Source organism: Leopardus geoffroyi, chromosome B3, assembly GCF_018350155.1.
Source record: "Leopardus geoffroyi isolate Oge1 chromosome B3, O.geoffroyi_Oge1_pat1.0, whole genome shotgun sequence".
NCBI lineage: Eukaryota > Metazoa > Chordata > Mammalia > Carnivora > Felidae > Leopardus > Leopardus geoffroyi.
Genome location: NC_059337.1, coordinates 135287792 through 135306542, shown reverse-complemented (window position 1 = coordinate 135306542; position 18751 = coordinate 135287792). Strand labels below are relative to the sequence as shown.

The 18751-nt window shown below is 39.6% G+C and overlaps 1 protein-coding gene across 5 annotated transcripts in view; it reads left to right on the top strand.

Moving 5' to 3' along the window:
• TRIP11 (thyroid hormone receptor interactor 11) overlaps positions 1-18751 on the top strand; it is a 63152-nt gene that overhangs the window by 27868 nt on the left and 16533 nt on the right. For 4 of the 5 annotated variants that reach the window (XM_045448260.1, XM_045448259.1, XM_045448262.1 and 1 more), the window contains 7 exons: positions 1258-1470; positions 2005-5025; positions 5907-6047; positions 7288-7481; positions 11426-11589; positions 13095-13198; positions 17916-18015. In XM_045448260.1, coding sequence (XP_045304216.1) covers positions 1258-1470; positions 2005-5025; positions 5907-6047; positions 7288-7481; positions 11426-11589; positions 13095-13198; positions 17916-18015 — 3937 coding nt within the window. Of the gene's footprint in view, positions 1-1257; positions 1471-2004; positions 5026-5906; positions 6048-7287; positions 7482-11425; positions 11590-13094; positions 13199-17915; positions 18016-18751 lie in introns of those variants that run through there. The other variant, XM_045448263.1, reaches the window with a different exon arrangement.

Sequence of the window (18751 nt, the reverse complement as noted above, 5' to 3'; positions counted from 1 at the left end):
TCCTGGTAAGGTATGTATAGTCTATTTGTAGAATTTTGAGATTCTTACTTTAAAGTAGATTCCATAGAAGTTTTATTTTTCTTGGGTGCCTAGGTGGCTCATTGGGTTAAGCGTCCAGCTCTTGATTTTGGCTCAGGTCACGAACTCACAGGGTTCATGAGTTTGGGCTCAGGTCACGAACTCACGGGGTTTGTGAGTTAGGGCCCTGCGTCAGACTCCATGCTGACAGTACAGAGTCTTCTTGAGATTCTCTCTCCCTCTCTGTCTTCTCCTCCCCTGCTTGTTCTCGCTCTCTCAAAATAAACAAGTAAACCTTAAAAAAAAGAAGTTTGAGTTTTCTCCATCAATGAAAGAAGATTCTAAAGTTGTTGTACCACAAATATCATAATCTAAGGTTGAAAGTGTTGAAGCAAAGAGAACTGTTCCACTTCTGGAGTTTGGAAGAAAAGCATTAAATACCAGTGGAACAGAACATAAGATATAGTTTAAAAATTATAGATAGATCTTTAGGGATGTTAGGCTTGCAAGAGGGGAACGTAGTCTGTGTTCAAGTTAGATGGGAAAAGAAGGAAGGAGTCTACTTTCTTGGATGATAACAAAAGTTTGATGTTCTGACAGGACCCCTTAATAAGGGAAATTCCTTTTATGAGGGAAAAGAAGCCTTTTGTGTTCTGATTAGAGAGGACAAACTTTAGAACGAATGAGCATTGAATTTTATAGATGTTTATGTAGTTTGTGGCTATTGGTGATTGGCCGCTAGGGGAAGGAAGTGCAGAGGCCCAGAAGATGTGGGATGTTTTAAAAACTGTGTGTGGTGGGAGGGAAGGAGCAGACAGAAGAGAAGACAGCAGTGGGGGGTGGAATCAGGAAGGCTCCCAAATGGGAAAGTTTTTGGGTAAAGAGGAAGCCGGAACTGGAAACTTAAACAGCCATTCCATCTTGTCCGATGTTATTTCTGATCTTATAGAAATATCGGCCTGAAGGTGCACATAAAATTGCACATGAGGGAAGTCTGGTTTGTTGAATTTTCTATATCATTGCTGAAGTGTTATTCAGTAATGTTTCTGACACAAGCATCTGGGAATAGATTCCCAAGGGGTGTGTGTGTGTGTGTGTGTGTGTGTGTGTGTGTGCGCGCGTGTATGTAGATAGGTAGATATAGATACAGACATAGATATAGATGCACAGATAGAAGTAATCTTTTGGTGTTTTCTTCCAACTGACAGTGTATGTTGTTTTTTTCCCTTGTCGTTTAAGGAAGAACTTCAGGCATCACTTCTAAAATTGAACAATGAATATGAAGTAATTAAAAGTACAACTGGAAGAGACATGGCTTTGGATTCCACATTACACAATTTAAGGCTGACTTTGGAGGCAAAAGAACAGGAACTGAGTCAGAGTCTTACCGAGAAGGAAACACTGCTAGCTGAGCTAGAGGAATTAGACAGACAGAACCAAGAAGCCACACAGGTACATGATGTTAGAAACAACGTGGCAGCACATTGTTCTCAGTAGACTGAACACTGGGGTAACAGGCAAAAGCAATGGGTGTGATTTAAATTTGTGATTTAATCGGTATTTTGCTTCATTGATAATCTAGTCATAGCGGTTGGCAAACTTTTTCTGGAAAGGGTTAGATAGTGAATATTTTTGGTGTTGCAGGCCATTTAGTGCTCTCGGTCGTGCTCCACTCTGCCCTTGTGGTATGTAAACAATGAATGTGGCTGTGTTTCAATAAGACTTGATTTACAAAACCAGGTGACAGGCCTGATTTGGGCCCTGGGCTGTAGTTTATTGACTCCTGCTTCAGTGTTTTAGGAGTTGAAGATGAACAACATATACCATTTACCTTTGTTGAGATTTTTTTAAAAAGTATTGTTTTAAGAAGGGTTAGAAATATCTGAAGATTATTCTTCTATTATTTATGACATTTTACAAAATTTTCTTTAGGTGACCAAAATGAGAGAATGCCGTAACGTTACCATGCAAATTATTTTTTTTCAGCACGTGATTCTGATGAAAGATCAGCTATCAAAACAACAAAATGAGGAAGACAACATCATTAGTAAACTGAAAAAAGATCTAAATGATGAAAAAAAGAGAGTCCATCAACTTGAAGTTGATAAAAGGAACATGACTAAAGAGTTGGATGTGCAGAAAGAAAAGTTAGTTCAGAGTGAACTGGTCCTGAATGATCTGCACTTAGCCAAGCAGAAGCTTGAGGATAAAGTAGAAGATTTAGTAGATCAGCTAAATAAATCACAAAAAAGTAATTTAAATATGCAGAAGGAGAACTTTGGACTTCAGGAGCATATTAAACAAAACGAGGAAGAGCTTTCCAGAGTCAGGGATGAGTTAACTCAATCTCTAAATCGAGACTCTGGCAGTGATTTTAAGGTTGACTTACTTAAAGAAAGGGAAGCCGAAGTCAGAAGCTTAAAGCAAAGTCTTTCAGAAATAGAGCAGCTCAATGACAATTTAAACAAAGTTGCCTTTGATCTCAAAACGGAAAATGAAAAGTTGGCTTTAGCGTGTGAGGATGTAAGACGTCAGTTGGAGGAATCCATTGCTGGTAGCAATCAGATTTCTCTGGAAAGAAACACTATTGTGGAGGTTCTAAAAATGGAAAAAGGACAGTTAGAAGCAGAATTGAGTCGGGCTGAAGAGAGGCGGTTGGAAGAAGCCAATAAGTATGAGCAGGTGATTAAAGAACTATCAAAGGCACGTGATGTGAGTACCTCTGCTTTACAGCTGGAACAGCAGCAGTTAATGAAACTCAGTCAAGAGAAAGACTTTGAAATAGCAGAACTCAAAAAGAACCTTGAACAGATGGATACTGATTGTAAGGAAACGAAGGCAATTTTGTCATCTAGTCTAGAAGAGCAGAAGCAATTGACACAGCTTCTAAGCGAGAAGGAAATCGTTATTGAAAAACTTAAAGAAAGAGGTTCAGAGCTTCAGGAGGAATTAGATAAACATACTGAGGCCTTAAGAAAAAATGAAGTTTTAAAGCAAACCATAGAGGAAAAAGACAGAAGCCTTGGGTCCATGAAAGAAGAAAACAATCATCTGAAAGAGGAACTGGAACGACTCCGGGACCAGCAGAGTCGAGCTGCACCTGTGGCGGAGCCTAAGCCCCTCGATAGCGTCACAGAGCTCGAGTCGGAAGTGTTGCAGCTGAATGTGATAAAGGGTAATCTCGAGGAGGAAATAAAACATCATCAAAAGGTAATTGAAGATCAAAACCAGAGTAAACTGCAGCTGCTTCAGTCTTTAGAGGAGCAGAAGAAGGAAATGGATGAGTTTAAATGCCAGCACGAGCAAATGACTGTCACACACACCCAGCTCTTTTTGGAGAAAGATGAGGAGATTAGGAATTTGCACAAAACAATCGAACACATCAAAACCCAGTTGCATGAAGAAAGGCAGGATGTTCAAACAGAGAATTCTGATCTGTTTCAAGAAACAAAAGTACGGAGCCTCAATATAGAAAATGGCGGCGAAAAGCATGATTTATCTAAAGCTGAAACGGAGAGATTAGTGAAAGGAATAAAAGAACGAGAATTGGAGATTAAGCTCCTGAATGAAAAGAACATATCCTTAACGAAACAGATCGATCAGCTGTCCAAAGATGAGGTGGGGAAGCTAACGCAGATCATCCAGCAGAAGGACGTGGAGATACAAGCTCTTCACGCTAGAATTTCTTCGGCTTCCTACACCCAGGATGTCGTTTACCTTCAGCAGCAGCTGCAGGCCTATGCTATGGAGCGGGAGCAAGTATTAGCTGTTTTGAGCGAGAAGACCAGGGAAAATAGCCAGCTGAAAACAGAATACCACAAAATGATGGATATAGTTGCTGCCAAAGAAGCAGCTCTTGTGAAGCTGCAAGATGAAAATAAAAAATTGGCCGCTCGATCTGAAGGTGGTGGTCAAGATATGTTCAGAGAAACCGTGCAGAATTTATCACGTATCATTCGAGAAAAAGACATTGAAATCGATGCCTTGAGTCAGAAATGCCAGACCCTGTTGACGGTTTTACAAACATCCAGCACTGGTAACGAGGTCGGAGGTGTCAATAGTAACCAGTTCGAGGAGCTCCTACAGGAACGCGACAAATTGAAACAGCAAGTAAAGAAAATGGAAGAGTGGAAACAGCAGGTGATGACCACGGTCCAGAATATGCAGCACGAGTCCGCCCAACTTCAGGAAGAACTGCATCAGCTTCAGGCACAAGTTTTGGTTGACAGCGATAATAATTCTAAGTTACAAGTGGACTACACTGGCCTGATCCAGAGTTACGAACAGAATGAAACCAAACTCAAAAGTTTTGGGCAGGAATTAGCACAAGTTCAGCACAGCATAGGGCAGCTTTGCAACACCAAAGATCTTCTTTTAGGGAAACTTGATATTATTTCGCCTCAGCTGTCCTCGGGATCATCGCTCTCTTCCCAGTCAGCAGAGTCTCTTCGAACAGTCAAGCCCGACCCATCGAGCGAGGCTTCTACACGAGAGCTGGAAGAACTAAGAAAATCACTGCAGGAAAAAGATGCGACAATCAAAACGCTCCAGGAAAATAATCACAGGTTGTCCGATTCGATTGCTGCCTCCTCAGAGCTGGAAAGAAAAGAACACGAACAGACCGATTCAGAAATTAAGCAGCTAAAGGAGAAACACGATGTTTTACAAAAGTCCCTTAAGGAGAAAGACCTCTTAATCAAAGCCAAAAGCGATCAGTTACTTTCATTGAATGAAAATTTCACTAACAAAGTGAATGAAAATGAACTTTTGAGGCAGGCGGTGACAAACCTGAAGGAGCGGATACTGATTTTAGAAATGGACATTTGTAAACTGAAAGAGGAAAATGAAAAAATAGTAGAAACAACCAGGGAAAAGGAAATGGAATATCAAGCTTTACAGGAGACTAATATGAAGTTCTCCATGATGCTTCGAGAAAAAGAGTTTGAGTGCCACTCAATGAAGGAAAAGGCTCTTGCTTTTGAGCAGCTACTGAAAGAAAAAGAGCAGGTGTGTTGGGGCTGGAGTTTTGCAGGAGAGAATTGGGGTGGAGGAGGGGTTGCAGTGGGTCAATTGGCTTCATTGAGAAGTGTCTTTGAAGGGGAATGTGAGGTTGTCGATTGAGAAACACTCATCTCAAGCTCTTGTGATTCGTTCTAAATGAATTTTTCTCACAGGTACCTGGAGGGTTTCTCCCCCAAATTACTCTGTCTCTCCAAGTATGTTTTAGCAACAGGTTAATTTAAATAGGAAAGAAAAGAGCTTAGTAGCAATTAATAATTTTCTTCAGAAAACAGAACTGTGGAAATGACTTCCCCATCTCTTCACCGCCAGTGACTCGTGCTCTCTCTAGTGACAGGTGTGTGTGCCCAGTGAATGAGCATACACGCACATACTCATCCTCTCTTGAGGGATTTTGGGATCTGGGAACACTTTGTTGTTCACGGGGTAAATTTGAAGAGATTGTATCTTTTGAATTCTTTTAAAAACATTTCTGATAAACTTCTTCTTTCAGAATACCTTGATTATTTGAGAAGTTGCAAAGATAGTAGAGTCCCGTATGCCTCAAACCCGGTTTCCCGTATTTGTTAACATCTTGAGTTACCATGATGCATTTGTAACAACTAAGGAACCAATATTGATGTATTATTACCAACTAAAGTTCATACTTCATTAGAATTTTTTTCCCAAAGTCTTTTTTCTCTTCATGATGCCACCCAGGCACCCCATTATGTCTAGAGTCACGCCTCCTCAGGCCCCTCTAGACGGTGACGGTTTCTCAGACTGTGTTTTTTGATGACCTTGACATGGTTAACTATACTTCAGAATTATTTAATGAAGAAAATGTCTCTGTACTTTTCTTAAAGTGAAAGTTACTTTCTTTCCAAAAGGGCAAGACTGGGGAGTTAAATCAGCTTTTAAATGCAGTTAAGTCGATGCAAGAGAAGACAGTTAAGTTTCAACAGGAGAGAGACCAGGTCATGTTGGCCCTGAAGCAGAAACAAATGGAAAACACTGCTTTACAGAACGAGGTATGCTTTCTCTTTAAGGAAACAGTGATTTAAGCAATAAGCTTAATAACTTTAAGAAAAGCAGCTAAAGCAGCATGATTTATCAATTAAAATTAATTTCTCTCTTAGATGATTTCTTTTCTAAGTCTTCCTCTGATGTGCTATGGTCTGATTTTGATCTCCCAGAGTGCATTTTATTTCAGTTTCCAAAAGTGAAAACCATGGCATATCTTGGATATAAAATAAAATTTTCCCATTGGTGCAACCACTGTGGAAAACAGTACGGAGGTTCCTCAAAAAGCTAAAAATAGAAATACCATACGATCCAGTAGTCCACTACTGGTTATTTACCCAAAGAAAATGAAAACACAAATTCAGAAAAGATACATGCACCCTTAGGTTTATTGCAGCATTATTTACAATAGCCAAGGTACGGAAGCAGCCCTAGTGTGTCCACCAATAGATGAGTGGATAAAGAAGATGTGATACAACACACACACACACACACACACACACACAGTTGAATATTACCCATAAAAAGGAATGTGATCTTGATATTTGCAACAATGTGGATGGACCTAGAGAGTATAATGATAAGAGAAATAGGTCAGATGCAGAAAAGAAAGTACCATGTGATTTCACTTATGTAGAATCAAAAAAACAAAGCAGTGAAACAGAGTCATAAATATGGGAAACAAACTGGTGGTTTTTAGAGGGGAGGGACGAATTAGGTGAAGTGGATTAAGAGGTAAAATTTTCTAGTTGTAAATAAGTCACAGGGATGTAAAATACATCATAGGGAGTATTGTCAATGATATTGTCATGTATGGTGTCAGATAAGTACACTTACGGTGAGCAGAGTAGAATGTAGAGTTGTTGAATTGCTGTATTATACACTTGAAACTAGTATAACATTGTTAAATACACTTCAGTGTAAAAAAATTAAAAATTTCTCACCCAAAAGGTATGTAAAAATGAGATTTTTACTGAAAAGGTGATCTGTCACAAAGAACCCAGTACTTTGCACAATTCCATTTCCATTATAGCCACAGGGGATGAGATCTTACAAAGTAAAACTTCCAGATGAGTATTCAAGGTGAATTTAGACTTTTTTCTAATACAAATACATCTTACAGTATGAGAAATTAGTATATAATTGATAGACTTCAGTAATGGGCAGAAGGTCTGATAACAAAGTGGCTTGTAGAGGGGAAAGGGGAACATTTTATAGAAGAAAAATAAAGACATGTCCTCTGCCTAGGTTCAACATTTACGCGACAAAGAATTACGCTTAAACCAGGAGCTAGAGAGATTGCGTAACCATCTTTTAGAATCAGAGGATTCTTACACCCGTGAAGCTTTGGCTGCAGAAGATAGAGAGGCCAAACTGAGAAAAAAAGTCACAGTATTGGAGGAAAAGCTAGTTTCATCTTCTAATGCGATGGAAAATGCAAGGTAACTTTTCCCCTTCATAGCACTCACGTTAACTGAACACTTCTTGAGCGTCAGGATTAGTAAGCATTTTCCCTAGCTTACTTAATTTTGTTCGTACAGAGTCATTATCTCCATTTTACAGATGAAGATACAGAGGGTAGAGAGGTTTAGTAACCTGCCCAAGGTCAGGCTCAGAGTATGTGTGTGGGTTTTACACTAAGGTGTGGAACTCTTGACCGTATCTGGCATTCAGACAGCTCTCTCTGAATCTTTCTTTCCCCCTTTTTTTTTAAAAAAAAACAAAAAACAAAAAACCAAAACATTTTATTTTTTTTATCATGATAAGTGTACTAGCTCTCTCTGAATCTAACTATTGAGATAATTGCCTCTCATCATTTTAGGAGTTTAGACTTAAATTCTGACTGATTTTAATTAGCTTTGTCAGGCTCCCAAAGAACTAATTTGATTTGTGTGATTTTATTCTTAATCAAATGGTCTAAGGTTGAGCAGGTTTTGGATATTAGAAGGGAGAGAGGAAGGAAGTAGCAGGGTGAAGAAGTAGGTCAGTGTGAATTAACTCTTGGTTTGTTAGAAATTTTCAGTTACGAGGTCCCTCCGTACTTCTGTTTTTATCCAAAATTTTATTTTTGCTAGAATGCCGTTTATTATAAAAGGTTTTAACTCAGAAGCTGCCAGGTGGAAGAGATCTGTAGGGTAAGGCCTGGTTTCTCTTGGGAGAGACCTTCTAGCTCCCTCCCAACAAGCACCTCTCTCCACATCTCCCACCGCTCATCAGCCCTCTCTTTGTGAGTTTTTACGGAGGCCTCGTTACATCCGCATGATTGATTCCCTGCTTAACATATTTTAAAATGTTCTTTCTCTCAATGAGGTGTGTTTTGTTTTGTTTTGTTTTTTCATGCTTATTATCAAAACATATTTTCCACTTCAGGGAAATTTCATAAACCAAAAAGATCATAAAGTCACTGTCCCACCCACCCAGAGATCATCCTTTTTTTATGCTTTCGCATGCTTCTTGTACATATGTGTACATATTATATATGTATTTTTAAAACAAAGTTGAGATCATACTATTCATACTGTTTTGTAACCTTTGCACTTAATAATATGAGTTAAACCTTGTTTCACAAAGCACATGTTTCTGCAATACCATTTTATGGCTACATCGTATACCATTATTTGGATTTTCCATAATTTCTTTAATCCAGTCATTTATTATTGGGCACTTAGAAATGTTTCAACTTTTCAAAATTACTAAGAGTGCTGCCATGATATCCCAAGATAGGTATTTTTGTGTTGATGACAAATGAGTTCCTTAGCATAAATTTTGAGAACTGGCAGTTCTGGTTCAAAGGGCGTTTTTAAAATTTTTAAGATGTACTGGCAAATAATCTTCCAGAAAATCATGTCCATGTATATTTCCATTAGTGGTAAATACATCTTTCTTTCTTTCTTTCTTTCTTTCTTTCTTTCTTTCTTTCTTTCTTTCTTTCTTTCTTTCTTTCTTTCTTTTTTACTGTGTATGATGCTGAGGGAGATCTAAGGAGATCACAGATTACCTCTGTCTGCAAAGAGATTGTAGGCCAGTAGAGGCAACACTTTGAGACGAACTCCCCACCTTTGCAGGGAATACTATTGTACCTTTAGTTTCAGAAAGACTTACTTCAGATGAGAACTAAAACAATGAGTGAACATTTGTGCATGTGTTTCACATTGGCAGAAATGGGAAAACATCCTCAGACTATAAAATTGATAATCTTCGAATTTTCGGGCCCTTATTTTTCTCTAATTAAAATAGTTTTGAGGGCATGTGGGTGGCTCAGTCAGTTAAGTGTCTGGCTCTTGATTTCGGCTCAGGTCATGACCTCACAGGTTGTAAAATTAAGTTCCCCCCATTGGGGGGAGCCCCACTGGGCTCTGCACTGGGCATGGAGCCTGCTTAGGATTGTCTCTCCCTCAGGGCTCCTGGGTGGCTCAGTCGGTTAAGCATCTGACTTCAGCTCAGGTCACGATCTCATGGTTTGTAAGTTCGGGACCCATGTCGGGTTCTGTGCTGACAGCTCAGAACCTGGAACCTGCTTCGGATTCTGTCTCCCTGTCTCTCTCTGCCTCTCCCCCACTCACGCACGCACATACATGTGTTCTCTCTCTCTCTCTTTCTCTCAAAAATAAATATTAAAAAAAAAGTTCGTGAATGTTTTAAAAAAAAAAAAAAAGATTCTCTCTCCCTCTACTGCTTGTGCACGTGCACACTGTCTCTGGGCTATCTGCCACCTTAGCCTAATTTCGCACTGTCATCTCTATGCAGCCAGAGTGTCTTAGTCCTTTAGTTAGGGCTACCGTTTTCCTGTTTCTTCTGCTTTTTCGTTTCCTGTTCCTCCACCTGAAGAGCGGGCCTGATTCCTAACACTTCTGTTAATCCCACCTCTTCAAATAGCATTTCCTTCATGAAAAATGCTTCATTTAGCATCCCACTCCTCCAGTTCAAAACCAAACCCTGGTGTGATGTTTTTCTTTTGAAGCTGCATAGTGCTTCGTTTGAGTCTTTGGTAGCACACTTCTATTTTACTTTAGGGTACAGGTCATTGTTGACCCATCTTCTGTCTTCACCCATCCAGTGAAATGTAAGGTCACTGGGAGTAAGGATGATGCCCTTTATTTTGTACCTTCCCGCAGCACATGTTCTTACGTGTAGTTTAATAGATGTTCAGTAGTACTTGTTGAATGAGTGACTCAGATCTATAAACCAGATTGTAGTATTTTGAGGCCTTACCTAACTATAGTAACACCTGGTATTTATTAACTTTTTGAGTGACATCATGGCTCATCTCATCCTTAAAATCACTGTTGAGTGATATGCTAACCAGCAACGTTGCATAAAGTCCAGGAACGTTATTAATTTACTACTCTTCCCACAAGAGAGTGCTGTTGTGTAAAGTTTCTTCAAAGTGAGCTGCCCCTTAGTGGGCTCTAAGGGACTGCTATTGAATAAGAATTTATTAACTGGATATTAAAAACCCAGGAAAGGCTATTGCAGTGTTTGTTTTTGTTTTTTTTTTTTTTTTTTTTGTAATCATTATACGTCAAGGAAGTACATCAATGACCTAAGCCTGGGTAGGTGCTACATAAATCTCTTCAGAATCTCCGATTGATTATTTGTGGCGGGGGTAGGAGTTGTTTTATTTAACGTAAGGAGAAAGAAAGACGATAGTAAAGGGAATTAACTCGTAATCAGAAAATTTTGTCAATGGGTTAGCCTTTGGGAAGTTGTGAGTTCACCATAAGTGCAAGTGTCAAAAGCCAAGGAGGTGTCAGAATCCATTGCTTGTTGGGTTGGAAGCTGGACAAAATAACTTCCAAGGCCCCCTGCAACTTACAGTTTTATGGTAAATTACATCTTAGAGTTTTAGCCTGGAAACATGAAAGTTGCAGGCTATTTGTAAATTCTTACTATGCTGGTGTTTCTTGTTTAGTCCAGCTTATTTGTAAACTTTTATTATACTGGCACTTCTTGTTTAGTCCAGCTTCTGATCTTTAAAATGACTGCCATTTGTTCAAAGTCATTTTCATGGGAAGAATGAGTGAATTAACAAAACAGGGAGAACAAAGATCAGAGGGACTCTTCAAGTTTCTTTGAAATCTAACATGAGTTTAATGCAATAAGATGTAAGGAGGGTCAGATTCATAGAGACAAAGTGGAATGATCGTTGCTGGGAGTGGAGAGTTAACTGTTTAACGGATGTGGAGCGTCCCCTGGGGAAATGAAGTTCTAGAGATGGTGGTGGTGATGGTTGCCTAACAGTGCGAATATACTTAGTGCCGCTGAACTGCACATTTAAAAATGGTTAAAATGGAGGCACTTGGGTGGCTCGGTTGGAAGTAGGGAGGATGTTTTATGTGGTTAAAGTAAACAGAAACAACTTGACTTGTATTCTTTTTGTTTGAAGCCATCAAGCCAGTTTGCAGGTAGAGTCCTTGCAGGAGCAGCTGAATGTGGTCTCCACGCAAAGGGACGAAACCGCCCTGCAGCTGTCCGTCTCTCGGGAGCAAGTGAAGCAGTACGCCCTGTCGCTCTCCAACCTGCAGATGGTGCTAGAGCATTTCCAGCAAGGTGAGTTGTGCCGTCAGGCTTTCAGTGAAGATAAATTATTGTAGTTGCTGGGAATTTGGGCTTATTTTGGTGCTATTTTAAAATAGGCATGGGGAAGTCTTTGAAAGGTTACCCGCTTGTAGGAGGAAAAAATAAGTAGCCGTCAACAAGTCAGTGTAGACTCTTTACGGTTAGGCCTGGAGAACATGAACTCCATCTGGTAATTATTAAAAACATGTTTTGGTATCATATGATCCGTGAAGGTGAGAGTTGGGGAAGGATGAAGTCACATAGAAAGGATGATCATGTGATGAAGAAAGGATCACTAGAAACAATGCTTAAGCTTTGAAATACTGGTCAGAGGTTAAATATGCTTCAGAGAATTAATCATTGGGAATCACTGTCCTTTGAATATTGATTAGCTTGTTCTGTTATTCATCTCGACTTTGAGGTAACTACAGTTTCTAGTCCGGGTGGAAAATACTTTTCTGGAGACACGGTAGCTATGACCAGAGAGCAGTTTTATGCTGATAACCAAATAATGCTTTTTCATATCTACCCACCATCCTCAAATGTACCTCCTTTAGGTCCTTCATTGTACCCATCCGTTTGTTTATTCATACATTCAGCAGTGATTGGCAGTGAATTAACTGCTAGTGAGGGGCAGGTGATTAGGGGATATGAGGCTTATGAAGTAACAGGGGTTATAATTTTGTGCCTAAGTATACCTTTAAATTCATACATATGTAGATCTTCAGGCTTACTCATGGTTGAAATCTTGAATTTTATTTTTTTATTTTTAAAAAAAATTATTTTTAACATTTATTTATTTTTGAGAGACAGAGAGAGACAGAGAACGAGCAGGGGAAGAACAGAGAGAGAGGGAGACACAGAATCTGAAGCAGGCTCCAGGCTCTGAGCTGTCAGCACAGAGCCCGATGTGGAGCTTGAACCCACGAACTGTGAGATCACGACCTGAGCTGAAGTCAGTTGCTTAACCCACTGAGCCACCCTGGCGCCCCGAAATCTTGAATTTTAAAATAAGAAGTATCGGCCGGCTATACCTAACTAGAAGGGACATGTGTACAGAGTTACATGGCCATAGAGAAGGCTTTGCCAAGGAGAAGATATTTGAGTGGCGTTCTGAAAAGAGGGAAGAGTTTGCATGATGGACAAAGTGGAGAAGGATTTATGGCAGAGTAAAAACTAGGGCATATATAATTTTCTTGTTGAGACATTTGAACTGTCTTTGTTGAACTGTTAAAATTGCAAGTGGTTTGGGGGCACCTGGGTGGCTCAGTCGGTTAATCGTTTGCCTTCAGCTCTGGTCATGATGTCACGGTTCATGAGTTCAAGCCTCGCATTGGCTTCTTCGCCGTCAGCACGGAGCCCACTTCAAATTCTCTGTCACGCTCTCTCAAAGATAAATAAAAATATATATGTTAAAAAAAACTTTTCAAGTGGTTTAAAATGCTGATTTTATCACATAATTGCCAAATACTAATGTAACTTTTTTTTCTCCTTAGAGGAAAAAGCTATGTATTCTGCCGAACTAGAAAAGCACAAACAGCTTGTAGCTGAATGGAAGAAAAAGGCAGAAAATTTAGAAGGAAAACTGATGTCATTACAGGTTGGTCAAAATAATTTTCTCTTGTATGTATTATTATTCATGAACAATTGTAGAGTTTTTGTTTTAGAAATAATCTCCTAAACAGTTAATTTTAGTAAATGTTGTTTGAGTGGCTACTTGTTACCCTATGTTTTGGCCTAATGATGGATGGGCTATTCAGGGTTTTCTCCGTGTGACTTAGAGTTTAGAGGAGACAAAACACATGTAAGATGATGGGAATTTTTATTTGTATTTATTTTTACTTTTATTTATTTATTTACATTTATTTATTTTTGAGAGGGAGAGAGAGAGTGAACATGCAGGGTGGGGCGGAGAGAGAATCCCAAGCAAGCTCCGTGCACTGTCATTGCAGAGCCTGATGCAGGACTTGAATTCACGAACCATGAGATCATGACCTGAGCCGAAGTCAAGAGTCAGATGTTTAACCAACTGAGCCATGCAGGCACCCCAAGATGGTGGAAATTTTAATTTTTTTAGCATAGATGAATGTTTTAGGGGACGCTAAAAAAATTAATCTACACTTGTAACTATAATTTTCTTTTTTCAACTAGATACGTTGAGCACTTTATTTCACATGGATTAAAATCATGTAGATTATCCTTTAGATCTTTTTCTTTTGCAGCATAATCCTTCAAAATGTCTTTTTTTTTGGGTGCCTGGGTGTCTCAGTCAGTTTAGCATCCGACTCTTGATTTTGGCTCAGGTCACGATCCCAGGGTCGTGGGATTGAGCCCACATTGGGCTTTACTTTGAGCGTGGATGGAGCCTGCTTAAGATTCTCTCTCTCTGTCTCTCTCTCTCTCTCTTTTTTTCTCCCTCTGTCCCTCTCACCTGCTCACATGCATGTGTGCATTCTCTAAAATAAAAAAATAACAACAATAGAGTATCTTTATTAGATTTCATATGTACAAGAATCATATATAAAATATAGATAAAATGAACCCCCATGAAGAGAGATGACATGAAAGTGATTTACTTTAAGAATTTAAGGTGAACTTTTCTAAGTTATAAGTAGACTTTGTTGATAGCTGGTGGAAAGTAATAAGATTTGTTTACCTGTTATTAGTAGTAAATATGTTGTTCAGGTCTATTAAATTCCTAATAAAAGAAGACATAAAGTTTTGAAATTTTTATTAATTACCGAGTGGCTGCAGAACAGTATTTAGGTAATACATATATAATATAAGAATAGCAATACTGCAGATAACCCCTTGCCACCCGGTAGAAGGAAAGAAATGTTGTCCTTGGAAGTTCCTGATGCATCCTCCATATCTCCTCCCATCGTTACTACTTCAGAGAGAACCACTAGTCCAAAACGTTATGCTTAACACCCCTTGTTTTTCTGTATGGTTATCACATATGTTTGCATCTCCATATAGTACACACTGTATGGTTTTGCATAGTTTTGAACTCTGTATAAATGCAATTTTGAAATGTATGTAAATTCAATAAATCTGCAAGTTGCTTTTTTTCACTTAGTATTCTATCATATTCATGAGTTTTAGCCATTTTACTGTGTGTTCCTGTGGGTGCATGGCTTATTGTTTTCACTGCTGCATTTATTGCATGAATGTATAATTTATTTACCCATTTTACTGATAAAGGACATTGCCATTATCTGCTATCTTATCTGTATCTTGATTGCAACTGCTGAGTCCTGAGACATGTGTGGGCAGTTTCAACTTTATTCAGTCATGGCAAGTTATTTTCTAAAGCAGTTGTGCTAATGTATTCCTACCAGTGGTGCCGGAGAGTTCTTGTTTTGTGTCATTAGCAACAGTTGGCATTCTCAGTATTTTTAGTTTTTGCCAATGGACTAGGTGGGAAGGGCTGTCCTCCTATGGTTTTAATTTTTATTTGTCTGACTGCTAATGAAATCAAGCATCTTAAAAAAATTTTTTTTTATTTTTAAGAGAATGAGCAGGGGAGGGACAGAGAGAGAAGCGGGGGGAGGGAGGGAGGGAGACACAGAATCTGAAGCAGGCTCCAGACTCTGAACTGTCACCACAGAGCCTGAGGCGGGGCTTGAACTCACAAGCTGTGAGATCATAACCTGAGCCGAAGTTGGGCCCTCAACTGACTGAGCCACCCAGGCGTCCCAAAATCAAGCATCTTTTAATATGTTTATTGGCCATTTATGCTTACTTCCTGGTCAGCTCATTAATACATTTAAACAGATATTTTATCTAACAGTTTGAGTTGTTTCCAGTGGGTCCAGAGAATCACGTCTCTGATACTGTCAGAAGTCCAGATCTTTTTTTTAAACCAGCTTTATTCGTTTATTTTTTTAAGTTTAAAATGTAACACATACTTAGAAAACGAACAAAAACTATGCAGGAAGTAGTAAAAATAAAAGCTGAAATTAGTGAAATAAAACCCAAACAAATGGTAGATAATACATATACATGAAGCCTAAGTGTTAATTTTAGAAAGAGTCTTAGCATAGTTTTGAGCTTTAATAATTTCTTAAATAGAAATGGTATGGGGTTGAAAAATTATTTGAAGGTTTATTTAAATTTCTTTTATACTAAATTTAGTTTTGTGGATTTCAAATATTAAATTTTTTATTTAACATCTTTAGCTCAGTCCTTCTGTGTATCAGTTAGGGTTCAACCTGAAAAGCAGAACCAGTAGGGGGTGTGGGGTGTGTAACACACCCCCACAGTGATATATGTGATATGTAGAGGTACACACCTATGAGGTTTATTCTATGTTTATTTATTTTTTTGGGGACAGAGAGAGACAGAGCATGAACGGGGGAGGGGCAGAGAGAGAGGGAGACACAGAGTTGGAAACAGGCTCCAGGCCATCAGCCCAGAGCCTGACGTGGGGCTCGAACTCACGGACCGCGAGATCGTGACCTGGCTGAAGTCGGACGCTTAACCGACTGCGCCACCCAGGCGCACCCTTATGAGGTTTATTCTAAAGAATTGGCAGTGTGATTATGGGAGTTGGTAGTCACAATGGGAAGATCCCATCACATGCCGGCTGGAACCCACAGGCATAGGCCAAAGGTATTCTCCACAGATGGTTAAGAAAGAACATCACAAGCAGGACAGAACTCCATGGGGAGGGCTGATGTTGCAGTCTACAGCAAGAATTTTTTCTCCTTTTGAGGGAAGGCTCAGCCTTGCTTCAACTAGCTCAGTCAGGTCCACCCTGATTATTCAGGAGAAATGCCTTCCATAAATTCAGTTGATTAGGGGCTTTGATTACATTTGCAAAATACCTTCACAGCAACATCTAGATTATGTTTGATTGCATAACTGGGGGCTGTCGTCTATCTAAGATGACACATCAAAAACACTGTCCCTCTGATTCAAGAAGGTAAAAGTTGACCTGAAATTTACACGGGCGAGTACTCTAGATAGCCAAGAAAATTGTGTGAAACAACAACAGTAAGGAGGGGCTTGCTTACTAAATATCAAATATTGACTAGATGAGTAGAACAGAAGGAGAATCCAGAAATAGAGCTTAGGATACATTTGAGCATTTAAAACCAAGCCCTAAACTAATTTCAACTTCATGGAAACAGGATAGGTTATCCAACTGATACATGACGTTGCCACAGCTGGCTGTCTGTATGGAAGAAAATAAAATTGGATCCCTATCTTACACCATATACGAAAGTAAATTCCAATTGTATTAAAGCTTGCATTCTCAACTGGGAGTGGTGCTGGAAACCTGGGGCTGGTTTTGGTTGTGGTCTTCTGGCATTTAGTGGGTGGGGGCCAGGAATGTCAAAAGCACACCTATTGAGAAACACTGTTTGGAAGGTGTAAATATTAAAACAACTTTGCAAGGAAACCTGGAAGACCACATGTAGAGTCCAGGGGCAAGGAGGAGCCTAAGCAAGACTAAAACTCCAGAATCTGTGAAAGCAAAGTAGGACATGTTTACTATAGACAGTTTAAACACTTGTACATGGCAAAAGGTATTATGCAGTCAATAGACAAATGACAGATCTGGCAAGTAATCCTTGTAGCACTGGTGACCAAGGGTTCATATCTACCCTACAAGGTGCTTTTACAAACAACAAGAGAAAGTTTAGTAGAGAAATGGGCAAGGTATGCAAAGAAGTTTTCACAGAAAAGCACCCCTGGGGGAGCCTGGCTCCTCGGTTCAGGTCATGACCTCGCGGTTCGTGGGTTTGAGCCCCGCATCAGGTTCCATGCTGATGGTGTGGAGCCTGCTTGGGATTCTGTCTTCCCCTCCACTGCTCGCTCTCTGTCTCTCAAAGCAAATAAACATTAAAAAAATTTTTTAATTAAAAAAAAACCTGTGAATTTCCTATAAACATGGAAAAATGCTCAAATTCACTAGTAGAGAAATAAAAATTAATAAAGTAATGACATGTCATTTTATACTCATCAGGCTTGCAAAAATTAAAAAGACCATTTGTTACATTTCTTGACTTTTTTTATATCTGCTTTTTGTAGTTTTTATTCTCTTCTTGTCGCTTTTTCCCCCCTTTTGTCACCATACTGTCTTTTAGTAGCATCTTACTTACTTACTTACTTACTAAGGGAGCTAGTATTGTGCTGTGAAGTAAGTACCAGTTCTGTCTTTGATACTTACTGTGTGAACTTGCCTGAGGTCACAGTGGTACAACTTCATCAGCTGAATAGAAGAGGGTTGATAGACTCTGTCCTCCAGCCATGTAGTTTGTGAAGTAGTTCTTCCAGGCTGCTTTTTAACGAACTTCTCTCTTCCTCAGGAGCGTTTCGATGAAGCAAATGCTGCGTTGGATTCGGCATCGAGACTTACAGAACAGTTAGATTTAAAGGAAGAACAAATTGAAGAACTTAAAAAGCAAAGTAGGTGTTTTTTCTTTTCCTTTTTTTCCTGGCAACACTAGTGCTGAATCAGGTGTAGTCTTCTCAGAGGCACTGGTGCCGTTGAGTGAGACCAGCTTCCACTGGGTGTGACTTCTATTTCCATCTCCCGCGACCAGCTTGCTTCAGTTTTAATACGGTCCTCGTGAAACCAGAGTCAAAAGTTGGCCTTGCCTATCCAGTTAGTTTTCCTGGATGTTGAGGCAGTCCAGTTGTGTTGGGTGTCACCCTGTCGGTCATCAAGGGAAATGATTTTACTGACCTGACTTTTTATGGTTAGGCGTCCCTGATCATTCTGTGTTCATCCTACCTAAAGCCATCGGACGTGTTAGGACAGTATTCTCGAGCCAAAGAGTAACTTCTTGTGGACTGAACCTCCGGCCGTAACTAACCTTTTATGATTATGGATGATGCTTTACAAATAGACACTCATTTATATAATGGTGATAAGCCCTGCCAGTTCCCTAAGGTGAGTCCTGTGCTTAGGATTGTCAGTTGGGCCTCAAGTAATCAGGGGGTTCATAATGCTTTGTTGAGTCTAACCGCTGACTAAGTTGGCATCTCATCGTTCAGTCTCTGATTTAAGGGTTCCCGGAGAGTTGAAGCTATTCTAGGGCTGCCTGCAGTAGGTGGTGATCTAAGGTTATCAGAAAGGTGACCGTGGAGCCTAGAAATGTACCACCTTTAGGTATCTGGGTTGGGTGTGGTAGCACCAAGG